Genomic DNA, 27,814 nt, shown 5'->3' with positions numbered 1-27,814 from the left:
AAAATCAATACCATTACGCTTCTAACCCCGCACCAAATTAAAGTATGCGCCAGTCTCCCCAAAGCCGAGTCCGCGCAGGGCGCGGCGGGAGAGGTAGTTCCCGCTGCCGCTGCTTGGGGAGGCGCCTTATGGACGAGAGGACTCCACCTCCCGTCGTCCCTTGCGGCGGAGCGTTCTCACCCCTCTCATTGCATGCGCGGGGCGCGCCGGGAGCCGTAGTCTCGCCGCCTTTCCTCGCCCGCGCGCGCCCCATGTCGGCGAGGCAAGTAAACAAACTCGCTTTCCCGTCGTGCCCCGCGGCCGAGCTCACAGAGGGAGGGAAGGCCGCGGCCCCGCCGCTCCTCTCACGGGCCAGGGAGGGTTGTGAGGAGGAGGAGGCGGCGGCGGCGGACCAAGATGGCGGCGGCGGGCTCCGGGGCCGCGGCGGCGGCGGCTGCGGGAGCCGGACCGGGCTCCTCCTCGTCGTCGTCGGGCGGCGCTGCGGCCGCGGGGGGCGTCGTGGCTGCGTCGGCCGCGGCAGCCGCCGCCGCGGCGTCCAACCCCCGCAAGTTCAGCGAGAAGATCGCGCTGCAGAAGCAGCGGCAGGCCGAGGAGACGGCGGCCTTCGAGGAGGTGATGATGGAGCTGGGCACCACACGGGTAAGGAGGATGAGGAGGAGGAGGGAGAACGGGACGGGGGACGGGGACGGTGAGGGTGAAAGGCCGCCTCGCCGCCCGCCTGCCCCTCGGCCGGTCCGTCCCTGAGGTGGCGCTGCGGAGGAATGGGGGAACCGACTTCCGGTGAGGGGTACATATACGGGGGTAGCGACATCCGGTCTTGGGGGGGAGCACGGGGTGGGAAGAGAGCCAATGACGGGGCGCCGACTTGGGAAGGGGAGGGCGTGGATTGGTTGAGGTCCTGGGGTGCAGCATCAGTTAAGGATGGGTGCGGAGGGGGGAACCCGGGTGGTGGGGATCCAATGGCAGAGTTGGATGGCGTGGATTGGACTAGGCGGGTGTGAGGTCATGGGGGGCATCCTCAGTTGAAGATGGGCGTGTGAGATAAGGTGGTGGTGATGACGTTGGGTCTCTTGGAGGAAGAGATGTTGAGTCTTAAGTGCTTAAATGGGTGAAAGGGAGAGGTAGTGGGGGGGCTTGTCTTGGGGTCATGGGGGGTCATAAGGGGAGGGGGTGCTGAGAGAGGTCATGGGAGCGCCTTAGGGAAGATGGTGGCGGATGTAAGGATGTGAATTGGCGGACACACTGTTTTGGGTGCTGTCTTATTTATCAATTTTCTAATAGATAAATGAGAGGGACGCGGGTGGCGCTATGGGTTAAACCACAGAGCCTAGGACTTGCCGATCAGAAGGTCGGCGGTTCGAATTCCCGCGACGGGGTGAGCTCCCGTTGCTCGGTCCCTGCTCCTGCCAACCTAGCAGTTTGAAAGCACACCAGTACAAGTAGATAAATAGGTACCATTCCTGCGGGAAGATAAACGGTGTTTCCGTGCGCTGCTCTGGTTCGCCAGAAGCGGCTTAGTCATGCTGGCCACATGACCCGGAGCTGTACGCCGGCTCCCTCGGCCAATAAAGCGAGATGAGCACCGCAACCCCAGAGTCGGTCACGACTGGACCTAATGGTCAGGGGTCCTCTTTACCTTTTTAAAAGATAAATATGTGGGTCTCTTCCTCCACAATAACCCTGTGAGCTAGGTTAGGCTGAGAGGCAGTGACAGGCCCAAAATGACACAGTGAGCTTCATGGCCAAGTAGGTATTCAAACCCTGGTCTCCCAAGTCCTAGTCTAACCCCTGCACAAAACTCCTTGCCTCAGGTCCACCAACGGCATGCAACCCACCCACCCCCAGGAAGGTTACACACTATATTTCTTATAGTATATTCTCTTGCATTACAATTTGAATTCTGTGGAGTTCTCCAGTTCATTGCCCAATCGATGGAGTTCTGTGGAATTCAAATTGCAATTCGATAAAATTCATAAGAAATACTATTAAGGAATCATCCAGCATAGCAGATTACAATTGCCACAACAGGCAGGAAAACCATTAAGTGGTCTGCTGAGACCCTGAGCCATTTTTAAGTGGTCTGCTGGGATGAAATGTTTGGGAATGGCTGGCTTAGGATGTAAATGAGGGTGGAACTGTCTGTAGGAGAGCAATGGCTTGAGAGTTGGCTGTGAATGAATCAGGTCATGGAGGGACCTTATCTAGGGGTATGGCCTTGTGTATTTGAGGTGGGCATCATTAGTGGGCTACTGCAGTGTAGGGGACTTGTGGAAGAGTAGCATTCTCAGGACTGAGGGTTCCCATTTCCTCCAAGATCAGTGTTAGAACTGTTTAGGGAAGGGGGGTGGTCACTGAAACACTCACATAAGGAAAAGCAAGGGAGAAGTAGAGAATAGGGAGAGTTTGGCCTGATTGGGTAATGGCATAGAGCACTCCATAGAGGAGGAATCTGGGGGAGGGATGTACTGTAATAGGGGAGGTGGGCTTGATGGGGACACCACTGTGTTTTACAGTATAGAATGCTTAACTGCTGAAATCAGCTACAGATTTTGATGAGCATCAGTGTAAATCTTCCCCACAGACTGGAACATAGGAAGCTGCCATCTACTGAATCAGACCATTGATAAATCTTGCTTAGTGTTGACTACCCTGCCTGGTAGCAGCTGCCCAGGATTTCAAGCAGAGTTCTCTCCCAGTCTTACCTGGAGATGCCAGAGATTGAACCTGCAAAGCAGATGTCCCTTCCCTTGGATAGGGCAAACTGGTCTATCTAACATGGGCAGAGAGATATAAAGTGTGCACAGGTGTATTAACCATGAATTGCCATTCACGGAGGGATGAGGTTGTCAGACCTAAGCAGCATAGTGAGAACAAGCTTCAGGCCTCGCTGGCAGAAAGGGGACTTGATGCCAGTATCTCTGGGTTACTCAGAAATCTCTCCCGTCCTCAGTCTTTTAACAACTGAATATCCTAAGCTGAACAAGCCAAAAGTGGCTCTTATACATTGGCTCTCTGGTCTTCTGGATACTGCCTCATCAGCCCCACCCAGTATGGCCGACAGACAGGACTGATGGGAGTTGTAGTCCAGCAATATCAGGGCGGCAGGTTCTTCCACCCCCTCTCTAACAGAAATCGTCTTGCTTGACTATTCTCCTACCATTGTTTTTTGGGTTTCCAGGGAGGAATGAGGCTGTCCTGAAAGACTTGCTGAGGTCGTTGGTTCATTCTTTTATGTCCCTGCATGATTCTCTCCCTGATTGTGATTAGGGCCTTGAAATGTGGTGAACATCTGGAGATACATAACCAACTAGGAAACATTATTTCGACTATTGGCTTTTTTTTTTTAAGTTTTGCTTTGAACGATGCTTGGGGAGTATGCTGATAAAGTCGTTGTCTTCTCTCTGGCTTCTGCAGTGCTCGAGGCAAAATGTTGGGCAGGTCCCCCCCCCTCTTCTTTTCATTCCGCAGATCTGGAACAATCTCCCACGGGAAAGAGGGGGAAAGTCTGCTCCCCGGAGATGGTTAAAATTAGATTGGGCAAAGGATGAGAAAACGCAAAAACAGCGGCCTGGCCTCAGCGGGGGTGGAGGGGCACATTGGATGTGGCTGTCTTGGCGAGTTGAGTTGGTATCACTTGCCAAGGTTGGGTCAGGCTGGAGCCCTGGTGGATTTCTGTGCCCAGAGTCCACCTGGACTGTGTATTACGCACCCTAGGATCTGTACAGATTTGGGGACTTGAGAGTGGCACTCAGGAAGTGCTTCTCTGTTTCCAGCGAAGGCTTTGCCATGTTAGATCAAGACTGGAAGGCCACACCTGCACCATACATTTAAGACACTACGATACCACTTTAAACAGCCATGGCTTCCCGCAAAGGATCCTGGGAGCTGTAGTTTATCAAGAATTCTGAGAGTTGTTAGGAGACACCCCAGCCCCAGTTCTCCTCAAGAGCTATAATGTCCAAAATGGGTCAACAATCAATCCCTGTTCCCAGGGAATGGTGGGAATTGTAGCTCTAGGAGGGAAATGGGGAGTGTCTCCTAATGACTCTTGGCACCCTTAGCAAACTACAATTCCCAGTGTTCTTCATCCTGTCAACTTGGGGTGACTTCCCAGCGTTTGGCCCCTAGATTGGAGGATCCACTGAGAACATCACTGAACAGGTCAGAGGGAGAAATGGAAAACTCTTTGGGAGGCCTGCCTGAGCTGTCCAGACACCTGAGAATTAATTTAGATGGATTGTTTTTCTCCATTGTGTAGGAGCTTGTTATAATTTACATAGGGTTGTATCCAGCATTACATCTGCTCAGAATAAGGCCATTGAAATTAAGACATGAACAGACATAACTAACTTTGCTCCATTGATTTCAGTTGATTTTCCCTGAGTGGAAATTAATTGGATTCAGCCCACTCTTTTTCATAATGACATCCCACATATATGCGAAGTTGGTTTGACTTCTGCCGAACCACATTTGTGTGAATGGAAATGGTGTGATTGACAAGCTGGAACATGTGCAGAGGTGGATCAAGGGTCTGGAAACCAAGTCTTATGAGGAACGGTTGAGGGAATTGGGTATGTTTAGTCTGGTAAAGAGGAGATATGATAGCCATCTTCAAATATCTCAAGGGCTGCCACATGGAAGATGGAGAAAGCTTATTTTCTTCCACTCCGGAGGGTAGCACCCAAACCAATGGCTTCAAGTTACAAGAAAGGAGATTCCAGCTAAACACCAGGAAGCACTTTCTGATGAACAGTAAGAGCTGTTTGACAGTTGAATGGACTCCCTCAGAAGGCTCTCCTTCCTTGGAGGTTTTTAAGCAGAGGTGGGATGGCCGTCTGTGATAGATGCTTTAGTTGAGACATTGCAGGAAGTTGGACTAGATTACCCTTTGGGTCCCTTCCAACTCTACAATTCCATGAAGTGTGCATGTGTTATGGAGAAGGGAGGTGAATCAGTAAACTTTGAGATGGAAGAGATGTCCTTTCCCCTAACAGCAGACGTCTATTGGCTTCTGCCAAGGTCTTTGAGATATCAACAGCTGCTCCTCCCCTTTCATCATCTCGGACCTTTTTGCATGCCTAGCAATCCACAAAAAGGAAACATTTTTTTGAAGGCTTCCATGCTTAAAATGCCCCGAAGCAAAGTTGTTGAGAATGAATAAGAACATAAGGAGAGGGTCTGCTGGTCCGTCATCCGGCATTCTCTCAGAGGCCAACCAGATGCCCTGATGGGAAGCCCAGAGCCAGGATTTGAGCACAAGACCCCTCTACCCTCCTGGGTTTCCAGCAACTGGTATTCAAAAGCATTGCTGTGGAGGCAGAGCACAGTTATCCTGGCTAGCAGCCATCGATAGGCCTGCTAACCATAAATTGGTCTAATCCATAGTTTCAGCCTTCCTGAACTAGACTTGCAAATATATCTGCGGAAGTTAGTAGCCTGGAACGACACTGACTGGTCCACCTGTTAACATGCTGGTCGCTGGTGTCAAATCAGTGGCCTGAAGTAGGGGATGGAGAAGCCCAGCTATCTCCCAAGGTTATGAAAGTTCTCCTCCCATGGCTGTGTATTCATCCCAGGTGACCAAGCAAGGTACGGTTTAGAAGCCTGCCTTGATCATGGGTCCTTTTTGTACTTGAACCAACGAAACCCTCAATGCCTAGAAACTTGAAGCTGGCAATATTTACCCAGCCCTTTGCTCTCTTTTGCCTAAAACTTGGCGTATTCACTTAAGAAGGTTGTGGATAGCTGGGAATCTTAAGACCTCTTTCCGCTTTTGCTCCTTACCATCCCTTTAGATATCTCTGTGCAGTCACGAGGTCTAGTTTTTGTTTTTGCATAGAACACGAAATCTCCCTTCCGTGGAATCCAACTCCTGTGTCTGCTGCCGCACGCCCCGATTCGAAAAGGGGGGTGACGTCACCTCACTGCGTCGGGGCGGTGTTGATGCGCTCCCCTGTTTGCGCAAGAAACGGCTGGTTAATTTTCACCCTACGGCAGGCCGGCAGGTTGGTTAGGCTGCAAATTCTATACCTCGAGGGGACGTGCTCAGGTGTTTTCCCTCAAACCAGTCCTTCCAGAAAGGCTTGTGATACGCAGGATCCCCTAGGTAGATAAAACGAAGCAGACATCCATCCTCAGGGCTCCCAAAGCAACCCACCCTGCGGCAAAACAGGCCAGATGCCAGTTAGCTAGTTCAGATTTGCCTCCCTCTTGTTGGGTGAGAGGTGGATTTACGAGCCAGTTAAATGTTGCACCGTGACGTGCAGAGAACTTCGAACACATAAGCACAGGCTCTTAAGCGCTAACCTGGACCTGCTTCGTGGGATATATAGGTAAAGGTAAAGTGACCCCTGACCATTAGGTCCAGTCGTGGCCGACTTGGGGTTGCGGCGCTCATCTCGCTTTATTGGCCAAGGGAGCCGGCGTACAGCTTCTGGGTCATGTGGCCAGCATGACTAAGCCGCTTCTGGCGAACCAGAGCAGCGCACGGAAACCCCGTTTACCTTCCCGCTGGAGTGGTACCTATTTATCTACTTGCACGGGCATGCTTTCGAACTGCTAGGTTGGCAGGAGCAGGGACCGAGCAACGGGAGCTCACCCTGTTGCGGGGATTCAAACTGCCAACCTTCAGATCGGCAAGCCCTAGGCTCTGTGGTTTAAACCCCCAGCGCCACCCGCATCCCATTGATATACAGTATAGTGTGATCCAAAGAGCTGCTTTGTATTGACTCAGAGCATTGCTCCATCTTGCTATCTAGAGATGCACCTAAACGTTGCTGGACTAAAACCCCCACTGTCAGCATCCCTGATCATTGGCCATGCTAGCAGGGAATAATGGCAGTTGGCTGCTCCAACCTGGAAGATCTCAGGTTCTCCTTCCTTTTGCCAACACTGCCTGGCAGCGATAGACCACGGTTTCAGGCAGGAGTCTTTCCTATCTGGAGATGCTGGGGCAGTGTTAGAAACTCAAGATACAGAAGCCAGGGGCCAAGTGGCTCCTTAAACCAAGGTTGCAGCCGCCATAACAGAATCCTCCAGCCAGGCAAAGAAGAGGCGTCACTGCAGTGCAAATCCACTGGTCGAAGGCCTGTGTGGTGGAGGGGCGTGGCTTGTGGAGAGGGGCGTGGCTTGTGGAGAGGGTGTGTGGCAAGGGGAGGAGACACTGTAGGGAAAGTCTTGAGGGCTGGAGAGAGAAGCCTGGAAGGCCGCATCCTGTCCCTGGGACTGAGGTCCCTTGCCCTTTGCGTAGACAATACAGTGGTACCTTGGTTCCCGAACAAATCAGCTACCGAAGGCCACAAACCCGAAAGTGAGTGTTCCGGTTTGAAAATGTTTTTTGGAAGCCGAACGTCTGACACTGCTTCTGCGGCTTCCAATTGAGTGCAGGAAACTCCTGCAGCCAATCGGAAGCCGCGCCTTGGTGGTTTTCAAACCATTTCAGGTGTCAAACGCACTCCAGGAACGGATTAAGTTTGAGAACCAAGATCTACACCGACCAAAGATCTGATCTGGCTTTGGACAACTTCCTGTGTTTATACATTCCATTTCCCTTTGTGGACAGTGTGGGGTTCCTTCCCCGCTTTAGCTGAGCCTGCAGATTTGAAGCAAGGCTTCCTGGTTGGAGGGTGCGATTCTGGCTGGCACGGGCCTCCCCAGCACCTGTCCTCTAGAGGGTACCTTCATACGTGCTGAGAAAAACTCCAGGATAGGAAACGGGAGATTCTTTCTGTTCTTGCACAAGTCGAAGGCGATCCTAAATGTCACCTGCATAACATCAATAGCGACAAAGTGGGCCTAGTTACAGGTGGCTCATTTTAAAGCGCTGCTTTTTAGCTTTAAAGCGGAGGTGTGGACCTACAGCTGCTGCTAAAGTCCAGCTTCCATCAGCCCCAGCCAGCCAGACCACTGGTCGGTGCTGATAGGAGCTGTAGTCCAGCCAGACAAGGAAAGCCACAAATTCCTGATGTTGCTTTAAAGCCCAATATTGCCTGGATCCAGGATAACTTGAGGTGTGCCAGCTCCCCATATATGACTAAGGTAAAGGGACCCCTGACCATTAGGTCCAGTCGTGATCGACTCTGGAGTTGCGGCACTCATCTCACTTTATTGGCCGAGGGAGCCGGCGTACAGCTTCCGGGTCATGTGGCCAGCATGACTAAGCCGCTTCTGGCGAACCAGAGCAGCGCACGGAAACGCCGTTTACCTTCCTGCCGGAGCGGTACCTATTTATCTACTTGTACTTTTGACGTGCTTTCAAACTGCTAGGTTGGCAGGAGCAGGGACCGAGCAACGGGAGCTCACCCCATTGCGGGGATTCGAACCGCCGACCTTCTGAACGGCAAGTCCTAGGCTCTGTGGTTTAACCCACAGCACCACCCGCGTCCCATTCCATATATGACTACAGTGGGCCAATTAGGAGTCTCTGTTTCAGGTTCTGGCAGCGGGAGAAGCAAGTGCTGGTGAAGGCTGTCAGGAATCATAGCCCAAAGCATCAGGTCACCCTGGTCGTATATGGGCTGGCTCAGTTGATAGAGCGTGAGACTCGTAATCTCAGGCTTGTGGGTTCGAGCCCCACATTGGGCAAAAGATTCCTGCATTGCAGGGGGTGGGACTAGATGACCCTCATGGTCCTTCCAACTCTACAGTTCAATTATTCTATCCTTGCCCATGTGACTGGAGGCTGTTGGGAGCTGCAGTCCCCACAATGTGTGGAGGAGGTCCCACCTTCTGATAATAATAATAATAATAATAATAATAATGATGATGATGATGATGATGATAATAATAATAATAATTTTTTATTTATACCTTGCCCATCTGGCTGAGTTTCCCCAGCCACTCTGGGCTGCTCCCAATCGAGTATTAAAAACAATACAGATTTAAATATTAAAAACTTCCCTAAACAGTGCTGCCTTCAGATGTCTTTTTAAAGATAAGATAGCTGCTTATTTCCTTCACATCTGATGGGAGGGCGTTCTACATGGCGGGTGCCACCACCGAGAAGGCCCTCTGCCTGGTTCCCTGTAACTTCACTTCTCGCAATGAGGGAACCTCCAGAAGGCCCTCGGCGCTGGACCTCAGTGTCTGGGCTGAACGATGGGGGTGGAGACGCTCCTTCAGGACCGAGACAGTAGGAATGTTGCAACAGCAGGTTCCCTGCATTGGTGGCGGGTTAGAATGAATGACCTTCAGCCAGGACTCCTTCCAACTTGATTATTCAATAATAAATGAAATACTGAGTCGGAACAAGGGTTCATCTAGCTTAGCCTGAAAGTACTGGCGAGCCCCTGTGTGCCGTGTCTCTGCCATCTGCTCACTCTCAGGTATACTGCTCCTGGGCATTCAGGTTCCATTGAGCTACTAGCTGCCCCTCTTTCATCCCATTATATTGTCCAGCCCATTTTCTTTTAACGAGAGGGAGGTTTGGAGAGTAGCAACAAGGGTGGGAGGGGGCTGTTCAGTTTTGGCCCACTCTTCCCAGTGAGGTTCACTGGGGCACCATCGTTAAGACTTATTTCAGCCCCAGGCAGAAATATCTCTTTTCTTCCAGGCATTTTGATTAGTGATCATTTTGCTGGCTGTCGACGGCATGTGTTTGCTGCTGACCTTTTATTATTGCGTCTGCCATGTCGTTTACTTCATGGCTTCTCTCGCATACCCCCCGATCTTTCAGTGTGGCTTTATGCCAGGCGTGGGGAAAACCCTGGCCCTCCCTCCGGACGTGACTGCACTACAACTCCCAGCATCCCTGGCTGTTGGGCCATGCTGGCTGCTGGGAGTTGTAGTCCAGCAACATCTGGAGGGCTTTTTAAGAACTTGGAAGCCTCTTGAAGAGCTCTGCATGGCGAGTAATAATAAATCAGAGCACCAGTTAAATCACCTTTCTTCCAATGGATTCCATTCCTTCCTTCCTTCCTTCCTTCCTTCCTTCCTTCCTTCCTTCCTTCTTCTTTCTTTCTTTCTTTCTTTCTTTCTTTCTTTCTTTCTTTCTTCCAATGGATTCCATTCCTTTCTTTGTTACTGCCTGAGATTTATACCATGGCTTGCCCTATGAGTGGTAAAAGATCTGTGGGTCCTTCTGATGTTCCTTTTCCTCCCCCACAACCACAAAATCAAACTTTGTGCTTAATCTAAATTATGCAGATTGAGGGCGCCTTTGCATAGGATCAACTTTCTGTAGACCGTCCTGCAAGCACTCTGGGCTGTCTGGGTGATGGAATGTGATGGTGAAAGTTGGGAAATGTGGAGGGGACGGTTAGATGGTCAACATGATAAGTTTGGAGAGGGAGGGGAACAGGCAGGAACCAGTCACTCCATGCTCTCAGAAGGCTCCCTCTGCTATCTTATAAAATCTGTGTCCTCCATATACAGTGGTACCTCGGGTTAAGTACTTAATTCGTTCCAGAGGTCCGTTCTTAACCTGAAACTGTTCTTAACCTGAAGCACCACTTTAGCTAATGGGGCCTCCTGCTGCTGCTGCGCCGCCAGAGCACGATTTCTGTTCTCATCCTGAAGCAAAGTTCTTAACCCGAGGTACTATTTCTGGGTTAGCGGAGTCTGTAACCTGAAGTGTCTGTAACCCGAGGTACCACTGTATTGGCTGAGTGGTAAGCAGGACCAGAGGCAAAAGTGGGCAGCCATGTTGATGATAATAGTCTAGTTTCTTGCACACCCCTCCCTCTATGCCTTCATGCCAGTGAGAGACATGGTCTGAGTTCTAGGACACATCCCAGCCAGGCCAAACTCAAGGCGAGTGCGAAGCAGGACTGGTGATGAGGGGTGTGGCCTGAGGAGAGTCCTGAGGGCCAGAGAGAGAGGTGTGGAAGGCCGCATAAGAAGGGCCTGCTGGATCAGACCCAACGGCCCGTCTAGTCCAGCATCCTGTTCTTACCAGTGTTAGAAACTCAGATATATAAGCTATTAGCCAAGGAATGAATCTGTGGTAGCCGAAATTACAGTACAGTCATACCTCAGGTTACAGTCGCTTCAGGTTGTGTCTTTTCGGGTTGCGGACTGCCAAAACCCGGAAGTACCGGAACAGGTTGCTTCAGGTTTCAGCGGCCGCACATGCACAGAATCACTAAATCGCGCTTTGCGCATACACAGAAGCACCAAATCGCAACCTGCACGTGCGCAGACACGGGTTGCGAACGCTGCGGGTTGTGAACGTGCATCCCATGTGGATCACGTTCGCAACCCGAGCGTCCACTGTACGTACTTATCTTACTCTCTCGCACAGCACGGGGTGGCAATTTTACTCTTGAGTCGTCAGCCAGCTGACTTGCACGGCAGCAATTTTGCTTGCACGGCAGCAATTTTAGTCTTGCGCTGCAGTACACAGCCAGGTGGTGCAGATGTCGATCGCAGTACCTGCAGCAAGACATTTCAAATTGGTTGCAAGTGGACCATTCCCAGTCACAAAGCACACCTGACTACTGGGAAATTCGGAACACTGGTTCCTACAGTAGCCAGACACCATATCCCGGCGGGGATGTCACAAGCAGGACCCGGGCACAAGGGCAACTCTCCCCACTTGGGGTTTCCAACAAGTGGTTTCAACACACCCACCACCATGGAACTTACTTGACTCTTGGCTCAGCTACCCGAAGGGAAATTGGAGAGATTTCTCTCCCACCGCCCCCATTACTAGAATTTGCAGAGCGAAGGTTGTGGGGTGACCTCAACGCACCACAACAAGATTGCAGTTGCAAGATTAGAGGGCTTTAAGGAAGGGATCGGAACAACTGCATGCTTAAACTATTGCCCTGGCTGCCCACATTTTACCGTGTTTGTATTGCAGAGCCACTGGGAGAACAGGATGTTGGACTCAATGGGCCCTTGGTCTCTTCCAATAGGTTTCTTCCTAGATTCTTATGTGTGTGTGTTATTGAGGGGTGATGGCGGCTTAGACGAGGCTCCCAAAGCCTGGTTCTAGTGCAGGGAGGGATTTACTTCTCCGGGGAAGTTGCGGCATCTACTGTCTTTATGAAGTTCATTTTTATCACCCATTTGAAATTCATTTATTTTTATTTAGCTTATAAAATTTTATGCTGGTTAATTGTTTAAAAAGAAAACCCTAAAAGTGGTTTACAAAAAGAATAAAACTATAAGTAAAGATGGTAGTTAAACACTTCATAAAGACAGTAGTTAAACATAGCTGTTTAAAACATTTTTTAAAAAAATTAAGATCGCCGATAAGCGAAAAGCAGATTGAAACACGTGAATGTTTTACATAGAGCGCTCCGATCTCTATCTTCCTATGTGCGTAATGTGTATCCATTATATCTGTCTATCTATCTGTTTATTGATTAAGTGGTATATAAACCTTGCTGAATAGGAATAAATAAATGTTCTGGCACTGAAATGGCTTTTTTTCTTTTTGCTTGAATCGCCGATTTAGCTCCAGGCCCAGAAGCTGCGTTTGGCGCATAGTCGAGGCCCGTACTATGGCGGCTCTTTACCCAACGTCAACCAGATTGGGAGCGGCACCTCTGAGTTTCAGGTAACTGGGGATGCAGGCCTTGCAAAGGTCCTGGGCTGCTTTTCCTCTGGCTGAGGCTTCTTTCTCAAATTTGGTTCTCTTTCCACAATGTGTCTGAGCCTTAGATAAATGAGGGCAGAATTGGGTTCAACTGTCTGCCCCCCTGAAAGCTCTTCTGTGGTCTTGAATAGCCAGGGGGCCAATTGGAAACCTAACAGGTGATGTTTTCCCCATCTCTGAGCTGGACCTGTTGAATTAGTGACTCAGACAGTTGCAGTACACAACCCTGCTGTGAAGTGGATCTGATTTTTCTATGGTGCCCCCAGCAGAAGTGTGGGAGGCGGTAGTAAAGGAGGAGTGTTGATTAACCCTGTAGTTGTAAAATCTCCTTTCCGACCTATCTATAGGAGTCTGCATGTGAGCGTGATTTTCCCCACCCTCCTGGCTATAGGGAACGGTCTCTTTCTTTGGATCAGGACTGAGGTGGGTGGGGGTTGGGAAATATCTGAAATTCCGAGGCGCTGGCATTTAATTTTTGACATACCAGCCCTCTAAGAGCAGGCTGATAAACATCGTAAATCGGAAGGAGGGTTGGCTTGTGCCTAGTTGTGTGGGTGTGTGGGGTTTTCCCCTGATCAGTCCCTCGCGAAGGGTTGGGCCACCCACCGTTGCCTGTGTGTGGTATGGTATTATTCTCACTTACCTTTCCCCTCTGTCTAGGAGGACGCTCTATGCTCCAGAAAACAGGGGTGTTAAATGAGAGATGCTATTAGAATGGGCAGGGGTGTATGACTGAGCATCTGCCAATAATAATACAGTGGTACCTCTAGTTACGAACTTAATTCGTTCCGGAGGTCCGTTCTTAACCCGAAACTGTTCTTAACCTGAAGCACCACTTTAGCTAATGGGGCCTCCCGCTGCTGCCGCGTGATTTCTTTTCTTATCCTGAAGCGAAGTTCTTAACCCTAAGGTACTATTTCTGGGTTAGCGGAGTCTGTAACCTGAAGTGTCTGTAACCTGAAGCATCTGTACCACTGTAGTAATAATAATAATAATAATAATAATAATAATAATAATAATGGTAATAATTTGATTTATACCCCACCCTCCCTGGCCAGGACCGGGCTCAGGGTGGCTAACATCAAAATATATAATATGTTAAAAACATAAAAGTCAAACAAACAATTAAAATACAGCTTAAAATCAGATTAAGAGCAAAATAAAATGAGATGGCAACCCATGAATTATAACTATGGGGGTTGGGGCCATTTAGTGATCTTACACCTTACAGTGCCGATCAAAACCTCTAAGAACTGGAACGTAGGGACTTGCCTTTATATTAAGACAGACCATCTAACTCAGTACAGTGGTACCTCGGGTTACAGATGCTTCAGGTTACAGACTCCCCTAACCCGGAAATAGTACCTTGGGTTAAGAACTTTGCTTCAGGATGAGAACAGAAATCGTGCTCCGGCGGCGCAGCGGCAGCAGGAGGCCCCATTAGCTAAAGTGGTGCTTCAGGTTAAGAACAGTTTCAGGTTAAGAACGGACCTCCGGAACGAATTTAAGTTCTTAACCCGAGGTACCACTGTATTGTCTCCACCAACCGGCATCAGCCCTGCAGGGTTTCAGGGAGGGAGCCTCTTCTGATTCCCAACCCTACCTGGAGAACTCAGGGATTGAACCCTGCATGGAAGGCAAGGTCCTCTGTCTCCACGGCCCATTTCCACGTAGCCCCAACCGTTTATGTCTATCCTTTTTCTCTCTTCTCGATGGCACTAAGAGCAGAGCCTAAATCCGGGCACCATTTTTAGAACACGTTTTTAATTGATTTTTAACATACGGAAAGATAAAATACCCTTTTTTAGTATACGTAAAAGGAAAACGAAACCTAATTACAACAGATAGAATGTGGATTGAAGTCAGCTTTCCGGGCAAGCACATGTTGAGTAGTAGTAGTAGTAGTAGTAGTAGTAGTAGTAATAATAATAATAATAATAATAATAATAATAATAATAATTTATTATTTATACCCCGCCCATCTGGCTGAGTTTCCCCAGCCACTCTGGGCGGCTTCCAATCAAGTGTTAAAAATAGTATTTTCGTTTAGGGATCTACTCATATAAGTGCATCAGACAAACATCTGAATCATTAAAAAACACAACACCCACCCCTTTCCCATTCCCCCCCCCCCGCCCCCCGTTTCAGGGGTAAGAAAATTGAGAACGCTATAAAGGAGGCTTGAACATGGTTAGGAATCAAATAATCCAAATCTGCTTAAAAGCTTGAGATGGAGACCATCCACGTTTCTGTATATTAACAAACGTCACAAAATTATACCATGCTTATATATAGATAGATAAAAGTGGCCTCTTATTTGAATGCCTGCTTTTGAAGTAATGCAATGCAGGAGTGCCAACTTGAATAAAATATTGGGGGACAGGTAAGTCCCACATAATCAATCACACGATGCAGCGCATGCGCACTATTTAAATTACAACCTCCGTCAATTTTTTTGGGGGGGGGGCAAAGACCCCTTGGCCCCTAGGAATTTGCTCCTATAATGCAGTGCACCATACCTGTGTTTCCCCATTTCTCCTCTGGAGATCCTGATTCTGAAACCCCTTAAAAAGGTAAAGGGACCCCTGACGATTAGGTCCTGTCGTGATCGACTCTGGGGTTGCAGCGCTCGTCTCGCTTTATTGGCCGAGGGAGCCGGTGTTTGTCCGCAGACAGCTTCCGGGTCATGTGGCCAGCATGACTAAGCCGCTTCTGGCGAACCAGAGCAGCGCACGAAAACGCCGTTTACCTTCCCGTCGGAGCGGTACCTATTTATCTACTTGCACTTTGACGTGCTTTCGAACTGCTAGGTTGGCAGGAGCAGGGACCGAGCAATGGGAGCTCACCCCGTTGCGGGGATTCGAACCACCGACCTTCTGATCGGCAAGTCCAAGGCTCTGTGGTTTAACCCACAGCGCCACCTGTGTCCCTCTGAAACCCTTTGGGTGCCTTTAAAGAGGATTGGACAAATTCACGGAGGGGAGAAAGAGAGCTGTCTATGGCTGCTAGCCACGGTAGCTGTTCTCTGCCTCTGCTGCTGGAGAAAGCAATACTTCTGAATCTCAACTGCTGGAAGCCACAGGAGGGGAAGAGTTGCTGCCATGCTCAGGTCTTGTTCTCCACAGGCGTCTGGTCAGCCACCGTGAGGACAGGTCGCTGGACTCGGTGGGATCTAGCAGCCAGGCTTCTCTTATGACTTCTCCTAAGGAAGTTAGATTAGCCTCAACCAGAGCCAGGGCCTTTTCAACACTGGCTCCGGTCTGGTGGAACGCTCTGCCTCATGAGACCAGGGCCCTGCAGGATCTGATTTCTTTCCATAGAGCCTGCAAGACAGAGTTGTTCCGCCTTGCCTTTGGCTTGGAATCAACTTGATCCCCTCTCCCTCTTTCCTTTTTCCTTTCTCCTTCTGTTATGGAACTCCTATTTGGGGACTTCCCTGGCTTTTTTTCTGTCCCACGTAGGACCTGTCTGGATAGTTGGCCTTGGTGAAGATTTGATGTTTTCATCCCCCCAAAAAGTTTTTGATTTGAGTTTCTGCTGAAATGAGGCTGCATTTTAATGTTGTACTTTAATCTTGTTTTTAAGTTGTATTTTAATCAATTGTTTTATACCTGGTGTTAGCCACCCTGAGCCCGGTCTTGGCTGGGGAGGGCGGGGTATAAATAACATTTATTATTATTATTATTATTATTATTATTATTATTATTATTATTATTTTCCTTTAATTCTGCTTCCACCCACTCCCTTCTTGTTTCCGTCCAGGGTCCCCTCCATTCGCCACTGGACTCTGCCCGCGGCACGCGGCACCACGGTTTGGTGGAACGGGTGCAACGGGATCCCCGGAGGATGATGTCTCCGCTCCGCCGCTACATGCGTCAGATATCCTTTTGGCCTCCCGCGTCTTCTCCTGCACCGCAGGTGTCCCCTCCCCTCCCCACCCACAACTTTCCCCGCTTTGATTCATCTCCGCGCTGGGGATTATAGAGCATTAACGGAAATCGAACCAAAAAAAAATTAGAAACCACTGCACCGCTCCATCTGTGGAGTCTTGTGCTAATGGTGGCAAACTCCCTCCCCATCAAATCTCTGAGCCGACATCTTCCTTAACCTCCTGCTCACATCGACAGCTCCCCCTACAGCCCTGCCTACGTTTCGCCACCGGCTGAACCCAGCTGGAGGAGGTAAAGCTCGTGCCGTCTCTTGAGTGAGGTCTGAAGTCCCCCCCCCCCCACTGTGAAAACCTCCATCTCTTTGCCTTTTCTTCTTGGCCAGATGCTGTCGGACTCCATGAGAGCCAGTGTGGTGTAGTGGTTAAGAGTGGTAGATTCGTAATCTGGGGAACCGGGTTTGCGTCTCCGCTCCTCCACATGCAGCTGCTGGGTGACCATGGGCCAGTCACACTTCTCTGAAGTCTCTCCGCCCCACTCACCTCACAGAGTGTTTGTTGTGGGGGAGGAAGGGAAAGGAGAACGTTAGCCGCTTTGAGACTCCTTAGTGTAGTGATAAAGTGGGATTTCAAATCCAAACTCTTCTTCCAGTCCCTGTTGGTCCCAGTCTGCATGGTTGGTGGGCAAGGATGATTGGAGCTGTAATTTACAACCCCCAGAAAGGTTGCAGTCCATAACTCCTGGCCTTAAGCTCCCTTAAGCATCTTTTTGCATGGAAGAGGAGAGGCACAGCTAATATCTATGGGCGGGTAGAGGGAAGTAGCCAAAGCGATGTGCACTGTGGGTGTTGTCAGACTCTCGGCTCCCGTCATCCCCCGCAGCCAACATGGCAAACAAGCTCCTTCCTAGCGGATGCCCCAAACAGTCAGGGATCACACATTAAATGCAGGGATGGGGAGCCAGATGTTATTGGACTCCAGTGCCCATGATCTTCAGCCAGCATCGCCAAGGATCAGGCATGCTGGGAGCTGTAGTCTAGAAACCTCTGGAAGGCCACTTGGTTCCTCCACTCTTGGTGTAGCAGTTGGCACTGTTGGCAGGGAGACTCGGGGTCAGTTCTCAAAGCTCATTGGGTCCCCCTGCGCAAGTCACTCTCCTGCTCAGCTTGACCTGCTAGAGATGGCAGGTGTGAGGGTACCATTCTGTTTGATCTCCCCTGCTAAAAAGGGTGGTGTCCAATGTTAGGCCTACTCGCAGTAGATTTGCTGAAATTAATGGTCATGTGTAACTTAGGCCCATTAATTTCATGGGACGTGGGTGGTGCTGTGGGTTAAACCACAGAGCCTAGGGCTTGCCGATCAGAAGGTCAGCGGTTCGAATCCCCGTGACGGGGTGAGCTCCCGTTGCTCGGTCCCTGCTACTGCCAACCTAGCAGTTCGAAAGCACGAAGTGCAAGTAGATAAATAGGTACTGCTCCGGTGGGAAGGTAAACGGCGTTTACCTCATGGTCAGGGGTCCCTTTACCTTTATATAACATACATGAGAATGAAAAATACTCTGGAACGGTGCTCATGCGATTATGTAGTCACTGTTCCAGAGTAAAGTCTGGCACAGTGATTCATTTAAGGACTTTCAGAGACCTCAGTTTGTTAGTTTTGATGTTTTGAATTATTCTATAAAGTTTTTCACATTGTAATTGTTTCTGGCCATCGTGTTGCTTTTGATATTGCTGACTCATATTTTGCAACACAGGGGTTTGTTTAATTACCCAACAGAACAGCAGGGGAAACTGCCCCCTTCCACCCCCACCCCAGGAAAACTGGGAGATGCATGCATGCATGTGTTTTTAATACAGTGGTACCTCGGGTTAAGTACTTAATTCGTTCCGGAGGTCCGTTCTTAACCTGAAATTGTTCTTAACCTGAAGCACCACTTTAGCTAATGGGGCCTCCCCCTGCTGCCGTGCCGCCGGAGCCTGATTTCTGTTCTTATCCTGAAGCAAAGTTCTTAACCTGAAGCATTATTTCTGGGTTAGCAGAGTGTGTAACCTGAAGTGTATGTAACCCGAGGTACCACTGTAGATGAAATGTATTACCAAACATGACCAGTAGTCTTTCAGTTTCACTTGGAGGCAGCCTGTCTCCCATCCACGTTGCCAGAACATGCTCAGAGGTTCAAGAGGCAGTGAAGGACTGGGGAGGAGGCGCTCTCCCAAGTGAAGCTTTCTCAGAGAGCTGTATGACATTTGACACAGCCTCCTGCTACAGGGACAACATTAGAGGAGGAAAGAGATTTTGAAAGTCCCTTCCTGTCTTAGGCAAAAAAAAGGGCCCCATTCTACCGAGGCAGCAGAACGAGGCAGAGAAATTCTGAGGCGAGAAAAGAACGATCTGCACCACTTCAGACCGCAAGGAGGGAACGTTTTTGGGGAATGTTCCCTTTCTTTAAAATATAAATACATTTCTGCAGGTTGGAAACAAGCCTGCTATAGTTAGCTGAACTTGTGATGGTTTGGGATCCTGTCCAACAAAGGCTACATTCGCACCAGACATTTAAAGCACTATGGCACCGCTTTAAACAGTGAAGAATTCTGGGAGCTGTAGTTTGTTCAAGGTGCTGTTAGGAGACCCCTGTTCCTCTCCCAGAGCTACAATCCCCATATTGGTTAAACAACCATTCCCTCTTCCCAGGTAACTCTGGGAATGTAGCTCTGGAAGGGGAATGGGGTTTCCTAACAAGTCTCAGCACCCTGAACAAACTACAGCTCCCAGAACTCTTTGCGGGAGGCCGTGACTGCTTGAAGCAGTATCAAAGCACTTTCAATGTTTGGGGTGAATACAGCCATATTCTGCTGAGAGTAAAAAGGTAAATGGGCCCCTGACCATTAGGTCCAGTCATGGCCGACTCTGGGGTTATGGTGCTCATCTCGCTTTACTGGCCGAGGGAGCCGGCGTACAGCTTCCGGGTCATGTGGCCAGCATGACTAAGCCGCTTCTGGCAAACCAGAGCAGCGCACGGAAACACCGTTTACCTTCCTGCCAGAGTGGTACCTATTTATCTACTTGCACTTTGACGTGCTTTCGAACTGCTAGGTTGGCAGGAGCTGGGGCAGAGCAACGGGAGCTCACCCCGTCACAGGGATTCGAACCGCCAAACCTCTGATCAGCAAATCCTAGGCTTTGTGGTTTAACCCACAGCACCACCCGCGTCCCTATTATATATTGTATATTATATCTTTTCAAAAAAAGATTGGTTAATGAAGAAATTATATATCTTTCTACTTACGAGTGTTGAACTAATTGGCTGATGAAGAATTCAACGCAACAGTAGTTGTTATCTGTAAACACTGTTCAGCAGAGTTCAGAGTTGGGCATCAGAATTGGATATTTGCTGATTATACAAAGCTTCACAGCCTGCTCTCCGCTGGGTAAAGTCTGGCACCGTGATTCATTTAAGGACTTTCAGAGACTTCAGTTTGTTAGTTTTGATGTTTTGAATTATTCCATAAAGTTTTTCACATTGTAATTGTTTCTGGCCATCGTTTTGGTTCTGTTGTGAAACAGAAAGTACGTTTGGGTATTAACGATGCCAAGGGACCCCCATTTTGGACGACCAGAGAGGACTCCCTGGCATGTTTTTCTATTCAAGAGCATTATGGGTAATTAGAGCGAAGGAGAGGAATTTTGGGGATAGCCTTCCGCAGAAAGCGCTATGATCTTTCTTCAAACAGTCATGGCTCCCCTCAAGGAATTGTGGGAACTGTCACCAGTAATTGTTAGTTCCCAGAGTGACAATTCCCAGAATTCCCTCTGAAGAGAGATTGATCGCTGAACCGCTCTGGGAATTGTAGCTCTGGGAGGGGAATAGGGGGCCCTAAGACCGATTTTCCTTTCCCTCTGTTTACTTCCCCCTGCCAAGTTTCTAGTCCCCTAGAAGTAATCCACTTGCTTTTCCCCCACCCCATTTTGAAGGACAATGCCCTGGGGGAACTTTCCGATGGAGAAAGGACACTTGTTTAGGCTGCCGGCAGCACTCAACAGGTGAGCCACTTTTTCGATTCTGTATTTCCTTCCCCCTTTTAATCTGCGCAAGGTTCTTGCTAACTGGGTTGCAAGTATGTGGTCTTGAGTACAGAAGCAAAGGCGGTATCATCTCTTATAGGGGGGCTTGGAAAGCAAATTTGTTATGGTATCTTCTGCTGCCGTTAGTCATTGAAGAAAGTTAGTCTTAAGGCAGGGAAGAAATGTGCAAGCCCGCAACACCTCTCGCCGTTCACTTTTTGTTCCTAAAGATGCTTTCGAGAGATGCCTTGGCCAAGGTATTCTGTGCTTCGGTAACGTCGAGATTGTATTGTTGCAATGTGCTCTACGTGGGGCTGCCCTCGAAGGCAGCTCCAAAACTTCAACCCGTCCAATATGCAGCGACCGGCCATTTTAAAGCAGCTGCACCTGTTGCCAGTTTGTTTCCTGATCCAATTCAAGATGCCCACGTTACCGTTTGAAGTCCTAAATGACAGGTCCCAAATTCTTGAAAGGCCACCTCCTTCCCTACAGACCCCCTCAGGTTCTGAGTTTGGCGGGGGGTGGGGTGCTGCTGTTAGCGTTTCTCTGCCCTCAATAGCTCAGGGTGGCGGGGGCCTAGGAGAAGGGCCTACTCTGTGGTGGCCCCTGAGCTGTGGAACTCCCTGCCGGCAGAGGTGCACTGGACACCTTCATTATTCAGCTTCCAGATGTTGCAGAAGACACACCTCTTTGCCCTGGCTTTTGACCCTTGAGGTGTATATTTTTAGGACTCGTTTTTGTGATTGCAAATTGCTTTTTTCAACGTTGTGTTTTAATGGTGTAGGGCAGGTAATGATAATAGCAATAGGAATAATAATGAATCAAACCATTTAAGCCTTACTCTTTGCAAAGCTTTAAAGTATTTTCATATTTGCGTTACAAAAAACGTAAGCTATCCATTTATTACCCTGACTTTTTATTTCATTTTCTGCATCTTTTTTTTAAAAAATTCACCAGGGAGGTTAGTGCAAGATTCCCAGTTTTTATTTTGAAACAAACCTTTTTTTTTCCGGGTGCCAGGATTTTCCTGCCTACACACACCCCTTATCTCACAGGGATAGATTTTATTTTACCTCGCCACCCCTCTCATGTTCCCCATTTGCATGAGAGACCCTGGCCCAGAAGAACCATCTTTTGCTGCTGCCCCCTCTATATAAAAAAAAGAAGTCCCATTTTTGCTTCAGTAGACAAGGGATGGCTTCCGGCTGGTTGCACGCATCTCTGCTGGGCTCGGCAAACAATGCCCCCGTTGTTTTCCCCCAGGGAGCGACACGGATTCTTCCCCCGTGACGTCCCTCCCTCCCTCGCCCTTCTCCCAGCCCCGGGTCCCAAAAGCACAGTTAGAAAACTCTGGGAAGCTTTTGGAAGCGGGGAGCCTGGCAAGGCAGCGGCTGTTCTTCCTCTGCCCACGTTTTCTCCCCCTGCCAGCCGACGGACAGGCTGTGCCTTGTCTGGGTCTCTGGGTGCTTTCTTAATTGGCAGAGACTCTTCCTTCTCTCCCATCCCCACTGCCCTGGGTCTCCCACCGCATCTTTGCCTCCGATCTGGGCGCTAATGAGGAGCACGGAAGACGGAAATCCCTCGAAAAAGCAGCACATAGGATGATCATGATCACTGCAGATGGTGACAGCAGTCACAAAATTAAAAGACGCCTGCTTCTTGGGAGAACAAACGTAGACAGCATCTTAAAAAGCAGAGACATCACCTTGCCAACAAAGGTCCGTATAGTTAAAGCTATGGTTTTCCCAGTAGTGATGTATGGAAGTGAGAGCTGGACCATAAGGAAGGCTGATTGCCGAAGAATTGATGCTTTTGAATTCTGGTGCTGGAGGAGACTCTTGAGAGTCCCATGGACTGCAAGAAGATCAAACCTCTCCATTCTGAAGGAAATCAGCCCTGGGTGCTCACTGGAGGGACAGATCGTGAAGCTGAGGCTCCAATACTTTGGCCACCTCATGAGAAGAGAAGACTCCCTGGAAAAGACCCTGATGTTGGGAAAGATGGAGGGCACAAGGAGAAGGGGACGACAGAGGACGAGATGGTTGGATAGTATTCTTGAAGCTACGAACATGAGTTTGACCAAATTGCGGGAGGCAGTGGCAGACAGGAGTGCCTGGCGTGCTCTGGTCCAGGGGGTCACGAAGCGTCGGACACGACTAAACGACTAAACAACAACAACAACAGGATAGGACATGGAGAAGAACTGGCCCCGCCGCAGACAGATCCAGCCCCTCCTGCAAAACAGGGTGCCCTCCCCACCCCACAGAGACCCCAGTATAGATCACAGTTTTGCACAGGAGCTACAGGGAGAAGAATTACGTGCGTGCAGCTGCAGCTTTTGATTGGATTTGATTTAATAGTTATATTCCACTTTTGCAGCGACAAAATGTCGAGCCCGAAGTGGCTCACGACCAGCACGGTTGCATTATAAAGCAGCAAAAATGGCAAACACAGTAGCATATAAATTAAGCAAACAGCAGCAAATTCATCAAAACAACTAATACCATTCAGTAAAGTCAAAGTAAATCAAAATTTCAGAAATATCATACCTGCACATTTACTTACTTAAATGCCACCCTTCTTCCAAAGGTCACAGGACGGTTTGCAGCATAAAACCACAAAATGCATAACCCAGTAACAATAATTATAATACCCCTTCCCACTACTATACATTTTTAAAACCCGATGACACCACTTTGACAAGTCATGGCTTCCCTCGCAAGGAATCCTGGGGAAACAGTTTGCTATGTGTGCTGAGAGTTGTTAGCAGACTCCCCCTGGTGGTGTGTGGTTGTGGGTCAAATTTGAAGGAGTGGTTTGGTCTGTGTTGGGGAAGGAACAGCTATGAGCTTATCTAGCTTGCCTGTGTGCTAAGAATATCAGGCATTCCCCACCTGCCCCCTTGTTTCCACAGCAACCTCCTGCATTGTTGTTCCAGCTTTGGCAATTCTAAAGACTTCACGTGTCAAATTTTTATTGAACCTCCAAATCTTGACCTATGAATTACAGATTTCAAATTTGTTGTACATTTCTTTTTAAACTTTGGCTTTCCTTCTTTCCCTCTGTGCTGTTCTTAATCCTATCCCATTTACACCGGTCCTTAAAAGACCTACACCGGCTCCCAGTACGTTTCCGAGCACAATTCAAAGTTTTGGTACTGACCTTTAAAGCCCTAAACGGCCTCAGCCCAGTATACCTAAAGGAGAGTCTCCACCCCCACTGAGGTCCAGCTCCGAAGGCCTTCTGGCAGTTCCCTCCCTGCGAGAAGTGAAGGTACAGGGAACCAGGCAGAGGGCCATTTCAGTAGTGGTGCCCGCCTTGTGTAACGCCCTCCCATCAGATGTCAAGGAAATAAACAACTGTCTTGACTTTTAGAAGACATCTGAAGGCAGCCCTGTTTAGGGAAGTTTTAAATGTTTGATATCTTACTGTGTTTTTAATATTCTGTTGGGAGCCACCCAGAGTGGCTGGGGAAACATAGCCAGATGGGTGGAGTATTTATTATTATTATTATTATTATTATTATTATTATTATTATTATGCATTCTAATGTTTGTCTCCCCCCCCTTAATTCTCCCCTCTGCCCTTGCAAAGCAGAACAAATTCTGATTCCGCCCTGCACACGAGCGTGATGAACCCCAATCCGCAGGACACGTACCTGGGGCCCTCCCAGGGCGCCCCCCCTCCAAATCGCAAGAGCGGTGAGTGGCCCTTTTCCTCTGCCGGGTGGGGGGGGTCGCCTCTTCCCTCCCATCAAGGGGTGGATGGGTCAGAGGAAAGGATGGCAATGACTTTGGACATCCCCAATTTTGTGCCATCCAATCTCCTTGATTTTTATTTTATTTTTTAATGTGCTGATCAGCAGACTAGCCAGGGAAATTTGGCTCTATTCCCACTATACATTTAAAGCACCATGCTGCCCCCTTTGAACAGTCATGGCTTCCCCCAAAGGATTCTGGGAGCTGTTAGTTTGTTCAGGGTGCTGAAAGTCTGATTCAACTTGACACCGATCTTATTCTGCGCCCCCTTTCTCCCTCCCGCCCTCAGGTTACTTGGATAACGACATGGATAGCAAAGGTAACCACTGTCTCCTTGCTTCTCTCCTCCCCCCCCCCCACTTTCCTTGCCTGGTGAATTTCTTAGGCCCTATAATGCTATTCCAAGAAGGGGGAGTCCCTTGCCAGCAAGGCTGGCCTATACGTTTGGGGCGCTGGGTTGTCTGTTCCCATGGTGCTTAGGAAAAGGGTTTGTCTATCCGCCCCCCACAAGCAAGGGCACTGAAAACTCCCAGGTTGACTGGCGAGTCAGCAATGGCGTAGCGGTTAAGACTATGACCCGGAAGAGACCGTAGTTCAAATCCACAAAGCTTGCAGGGCTACCTCGGGCCAATTGCTGTCTCTCGGCCTCAGCTACCTCACAGGGTTTTTGTGGTGATTATTATTATTATTATTCTGAATTTGCATTTTATTTATTTGTTAACATTCTTATATTACATTGGTAAACGTTGTCATATTACATTACAGGACTTACTATAATATAATTTCCAACACATATACATAAATTATATACAAATTTTATATACCTAGAAAGAAAATGAAACAAAAAAAGAAAGAATAAAGAGGAAAAACAAAAACAAATCCCCCCCCAAATCATATACATACCAACACACTAGACTTTCTGTCTTTCCTGTTGTATATTCTGGGTTTTTGTAGTGATCAAGTGAGGACAGGTGGGTTCAGAACCACAAACACCACCCTGAGCTCCGTGGAGAAAAAGGCGGGATATAAATGCATGAAATTATGAAATAAAACCACACGCAACAGTGGGGCAGCCACTGTGGAAGTATTGAAGGCGACTTGGGTGCCCTTGCCAAAAAAAAGAGCATCAGCGCTTCCTTAGAATCAACACAGTTCCCCGCCCTCTCAACTGACCGTTTCCTGACATTGAGACTACATATCCCATCATGCTCTGGTGGTCTGTGTGCTCGATCAGGGCATGCTGGGAGACATGGTGTGGACCCATCTGGGGAAGCGGCAGTTCCCTGCAGCCTTGCCTCTCAACACCACAGGGGCGTGGCTTCCCCAGGCTCCGCCCCCTGAAGGGGAGGAGCCACAACTGGCCTGACCAGCTGTCCTGTCTCCACCTGACCCCAGGGGATAGCTCAAGTCGGTAGAGCATGAGACTCTAAACCTCAGGACCCTGGGTTTCTTCCCCATGTTGGGTGAAAGATTCCGGCATTTGCAGGGGATTGGACTGGATCAGGGTTTCCCAAAACTGGGTCGCGGACTGTTTTTGGACTACAATTCCCATCATCCCTAGCTAGCAGGACCAGTGGTCAGGGATGATGGGAGTTGTAGTCCCAAAACAGCTGGAGACCCAAGTTTGGGGAACCCTGGGGCTAGGTGATCCTCATGGTGATCCTTCCAATTCTACGATTCTGTGGTATTCCTCTCTTCCAGTGTTTCCTTTCCATGTGCCTTCCATTGAGGAGAGTCTCCTGGACGACGGCAAGCAGTTGCTGAAGCCCTGGGACACCAAAAAAGTAGGTGAATTGTGCGCAGTTTGAGATTCCGACAAAGGCTGCAGCCCCCAGACACTTGTTTTGTATGATTTGGCATTCCTTGATCACATAGGCAGTGGAACCCCATGTGGCCAATAAGTTCCCCATATCTGTATGCTGATTTTCAGTTGACTCCACCTTCCTCTTTTCCTCTCTCAGCTCTCCTCATCGTCTGCCCGTCCGAGGTCCTGCGAGGTGCCTGGGATCCAGTAAGTGTCAGCGCAGATTTCCAACTTGGAAGCCCTTCTATCCCGGCTCAGTCCCCAAATTCCAGCCTCAAACACAAGTCAGTCATTTAGTGTCACCATTCCCATGCTAGGGAACAGCCTTCTAGCAGAGATATGATGGGCAACCCTCACTTTTGACTCTCAGGCATCTCTTTTATTTATTCTTATAACAAAGTTTGTTTCTGGCCATTGCATACCACCCTGATAATTTACGATTTTGCATTGTGGGAAATACATTAATATATACCCTATTTTTCGCTCTATAAGACGCACCAGACCACAAGACGCACCTAGTTTTTGGAGGAGGAAAACAAGAAAAAAAATATTCTGAATCTCAGAAGCCAGAACAGCAAGAGGGATCGCTGCACAGTGAAAGCAGCGATCCCTCTTGCTGTTCTGCCTTCTGGGATAGCTGCGCAGCCTGCATTCGCTCCATAAGACGCACACACATTTCCCCTTACTTTTTAGGAGGGAAAAAGTGAGTCTTATAGAGCAAAAAATACGGTAAATATAGATCCACCGGTGTCTAACTTACCCTCTTAAATGATAGGTTGGGGATTTGCAGCAGGCTGGATATTTAGGCCTATAACAATACTGATGGTGATCATGTAATTCTGTTCTTTTTTTAAATGAATATTTCCTCCCCATGTTAAAAAAGCGAAGCACAACTCCTTGCAGCTAGAAAGGATGCACATGCGGGGGTGGGGAGAGGTTTCGTGCACATTTTCTAACTGCAGTGATTTTGGAGAATTGCATTAAAAATGTGATACCTGCCAACCTGCATTTGAAGTGATGCGTTACACTCTCTGTGTGTAAACCCATCTGAAGTCTTGAGTCCCTCACCAGAATGACATCTCTCCCTCTGCCTGTCTCTCTTTCAGCATCTTCCCATCCCCAGACCAGCCTGCCAACCTGCCTCTGATCCCCACCGCCCTCAACACGGGGGGCTCCCTCCCGGACCTCACCAACCTCCACTTCCCCTCCCCGCTGCCCACGCCGCTGGACCCGGAGGAGTCCGCCTACCCTAGCCTGAGTGGCGGCAGCAGCACCGGCAACCTGGCCAACACCATGACACACCTGGGCATCAGCGGCGGCATGGGGCTCGGCCCCAGCTACGACTCCCCAGGTGACACCTTGACCGTGCGCAGAGGAGCCCAGCCGGGGAACTCAGGAGAAGCGCTGGGGCGGGGTGTGTGTGTGTGTGTGAAGGCTTGGTGTGTGTGTGTGTGTAGCCAAACAGTGGGCAGAACCACAGGATAGCCCCACGATTGGCCCTTCTTCAAACCACCAAACCGTGGGATATGGGGGAGCTGAAAGGACAGGAAATGTCTGTTCTGTAGGCCAGATGTAAATAAAAATAAATCAAAATTTATTATTATTATTACAGTGGTGCCTCTGGTTACGTACTTAATTCGTTCCGGAGGTCCGTTCTTAACCTGAAACTGTTCTTAACCTGAAGCACCTGTTTAGCTAATGGGGCCTCCTGCTGCTGCCGTGCCGCCGGAGCACAATTTCTGTTCTTATCCTGAAGCAAAGTT

General features: G+C 49.1%; 1 protein-coding gene across 2 annotated transcripts in view; it reads left to right on the top strand.

The window, feature by feature from the left end:
* The first annotated feature begins 299 nt into the window (after window positions 1-299).
* Window positions 300-27,814, top strand: part of CRTC2 (CREB regulated transcription coactivator 2) — a 39,218-nt gene continuing 11,703 nt past the window's right edge. The window contains exons 1-10 of one of the 2 annotated variants that reach the window (XM_053368689.1): window positions 300-639; window positions 12,401-12,502; window positions 16,304-16,422; window positions 16,663-16,722; window positions 20,400-20,468; window positions 24,087-24,190; window positions 24,537-24,566; window positions 25,949-26,031; window positions 26,209-26,258; window positions 27,158-27,402. In XM_053368689.1, coding sequence (XP_053224664.1) covers window positions 397-639; window positions 12,401-12,502; window positions 16,304-16,422; window positions 16,663-16,722; window positions 20,400-20,468; window positions 24,087-24,190; window positions 24,537-24,566; window positions 25,949-26,031; window positions 26,209-26,258; window positions 27,158-27,402 — 1,105 coding nt within the window. In that variant the 5' untranslated portion in view covers window positions 300-396. The remainder of the gene's footprint in view (window positions 640-12,400; window positions 12,503-16,303; window positions 16,423-16,662; window positions 16,723-20,399; window positions 20,469-24,086; window positions 24,191-24,536; window positions 24,567-25,948; window positions 26,032-26,208; window positions 26,259-27,157; window positions 27,403-27,814) is intronic. The other variant, XM_053368690.1, reaches the window with a different exon arrangement.

Source organism: Podarcis raffonei, chromosome 16, assembly GCF_027172205.1.
Source record: "Podarcis raffonei isolate rPodRaf1 chromosome 16, rPodRaf1.pri, whole genome shotgun sequence".
Lineage (NCBI taxonomy): Eukaryota > Metazoa > Chordata > Lepidosauria > Squamata > Lacertidae > Podarcis > Podarcis raffonei.
The sequence above is the reverse complement of the archived record's forward strand: the minus strand, read 5'-3'. Positions and strand labels throughout refer to the sequence as shown.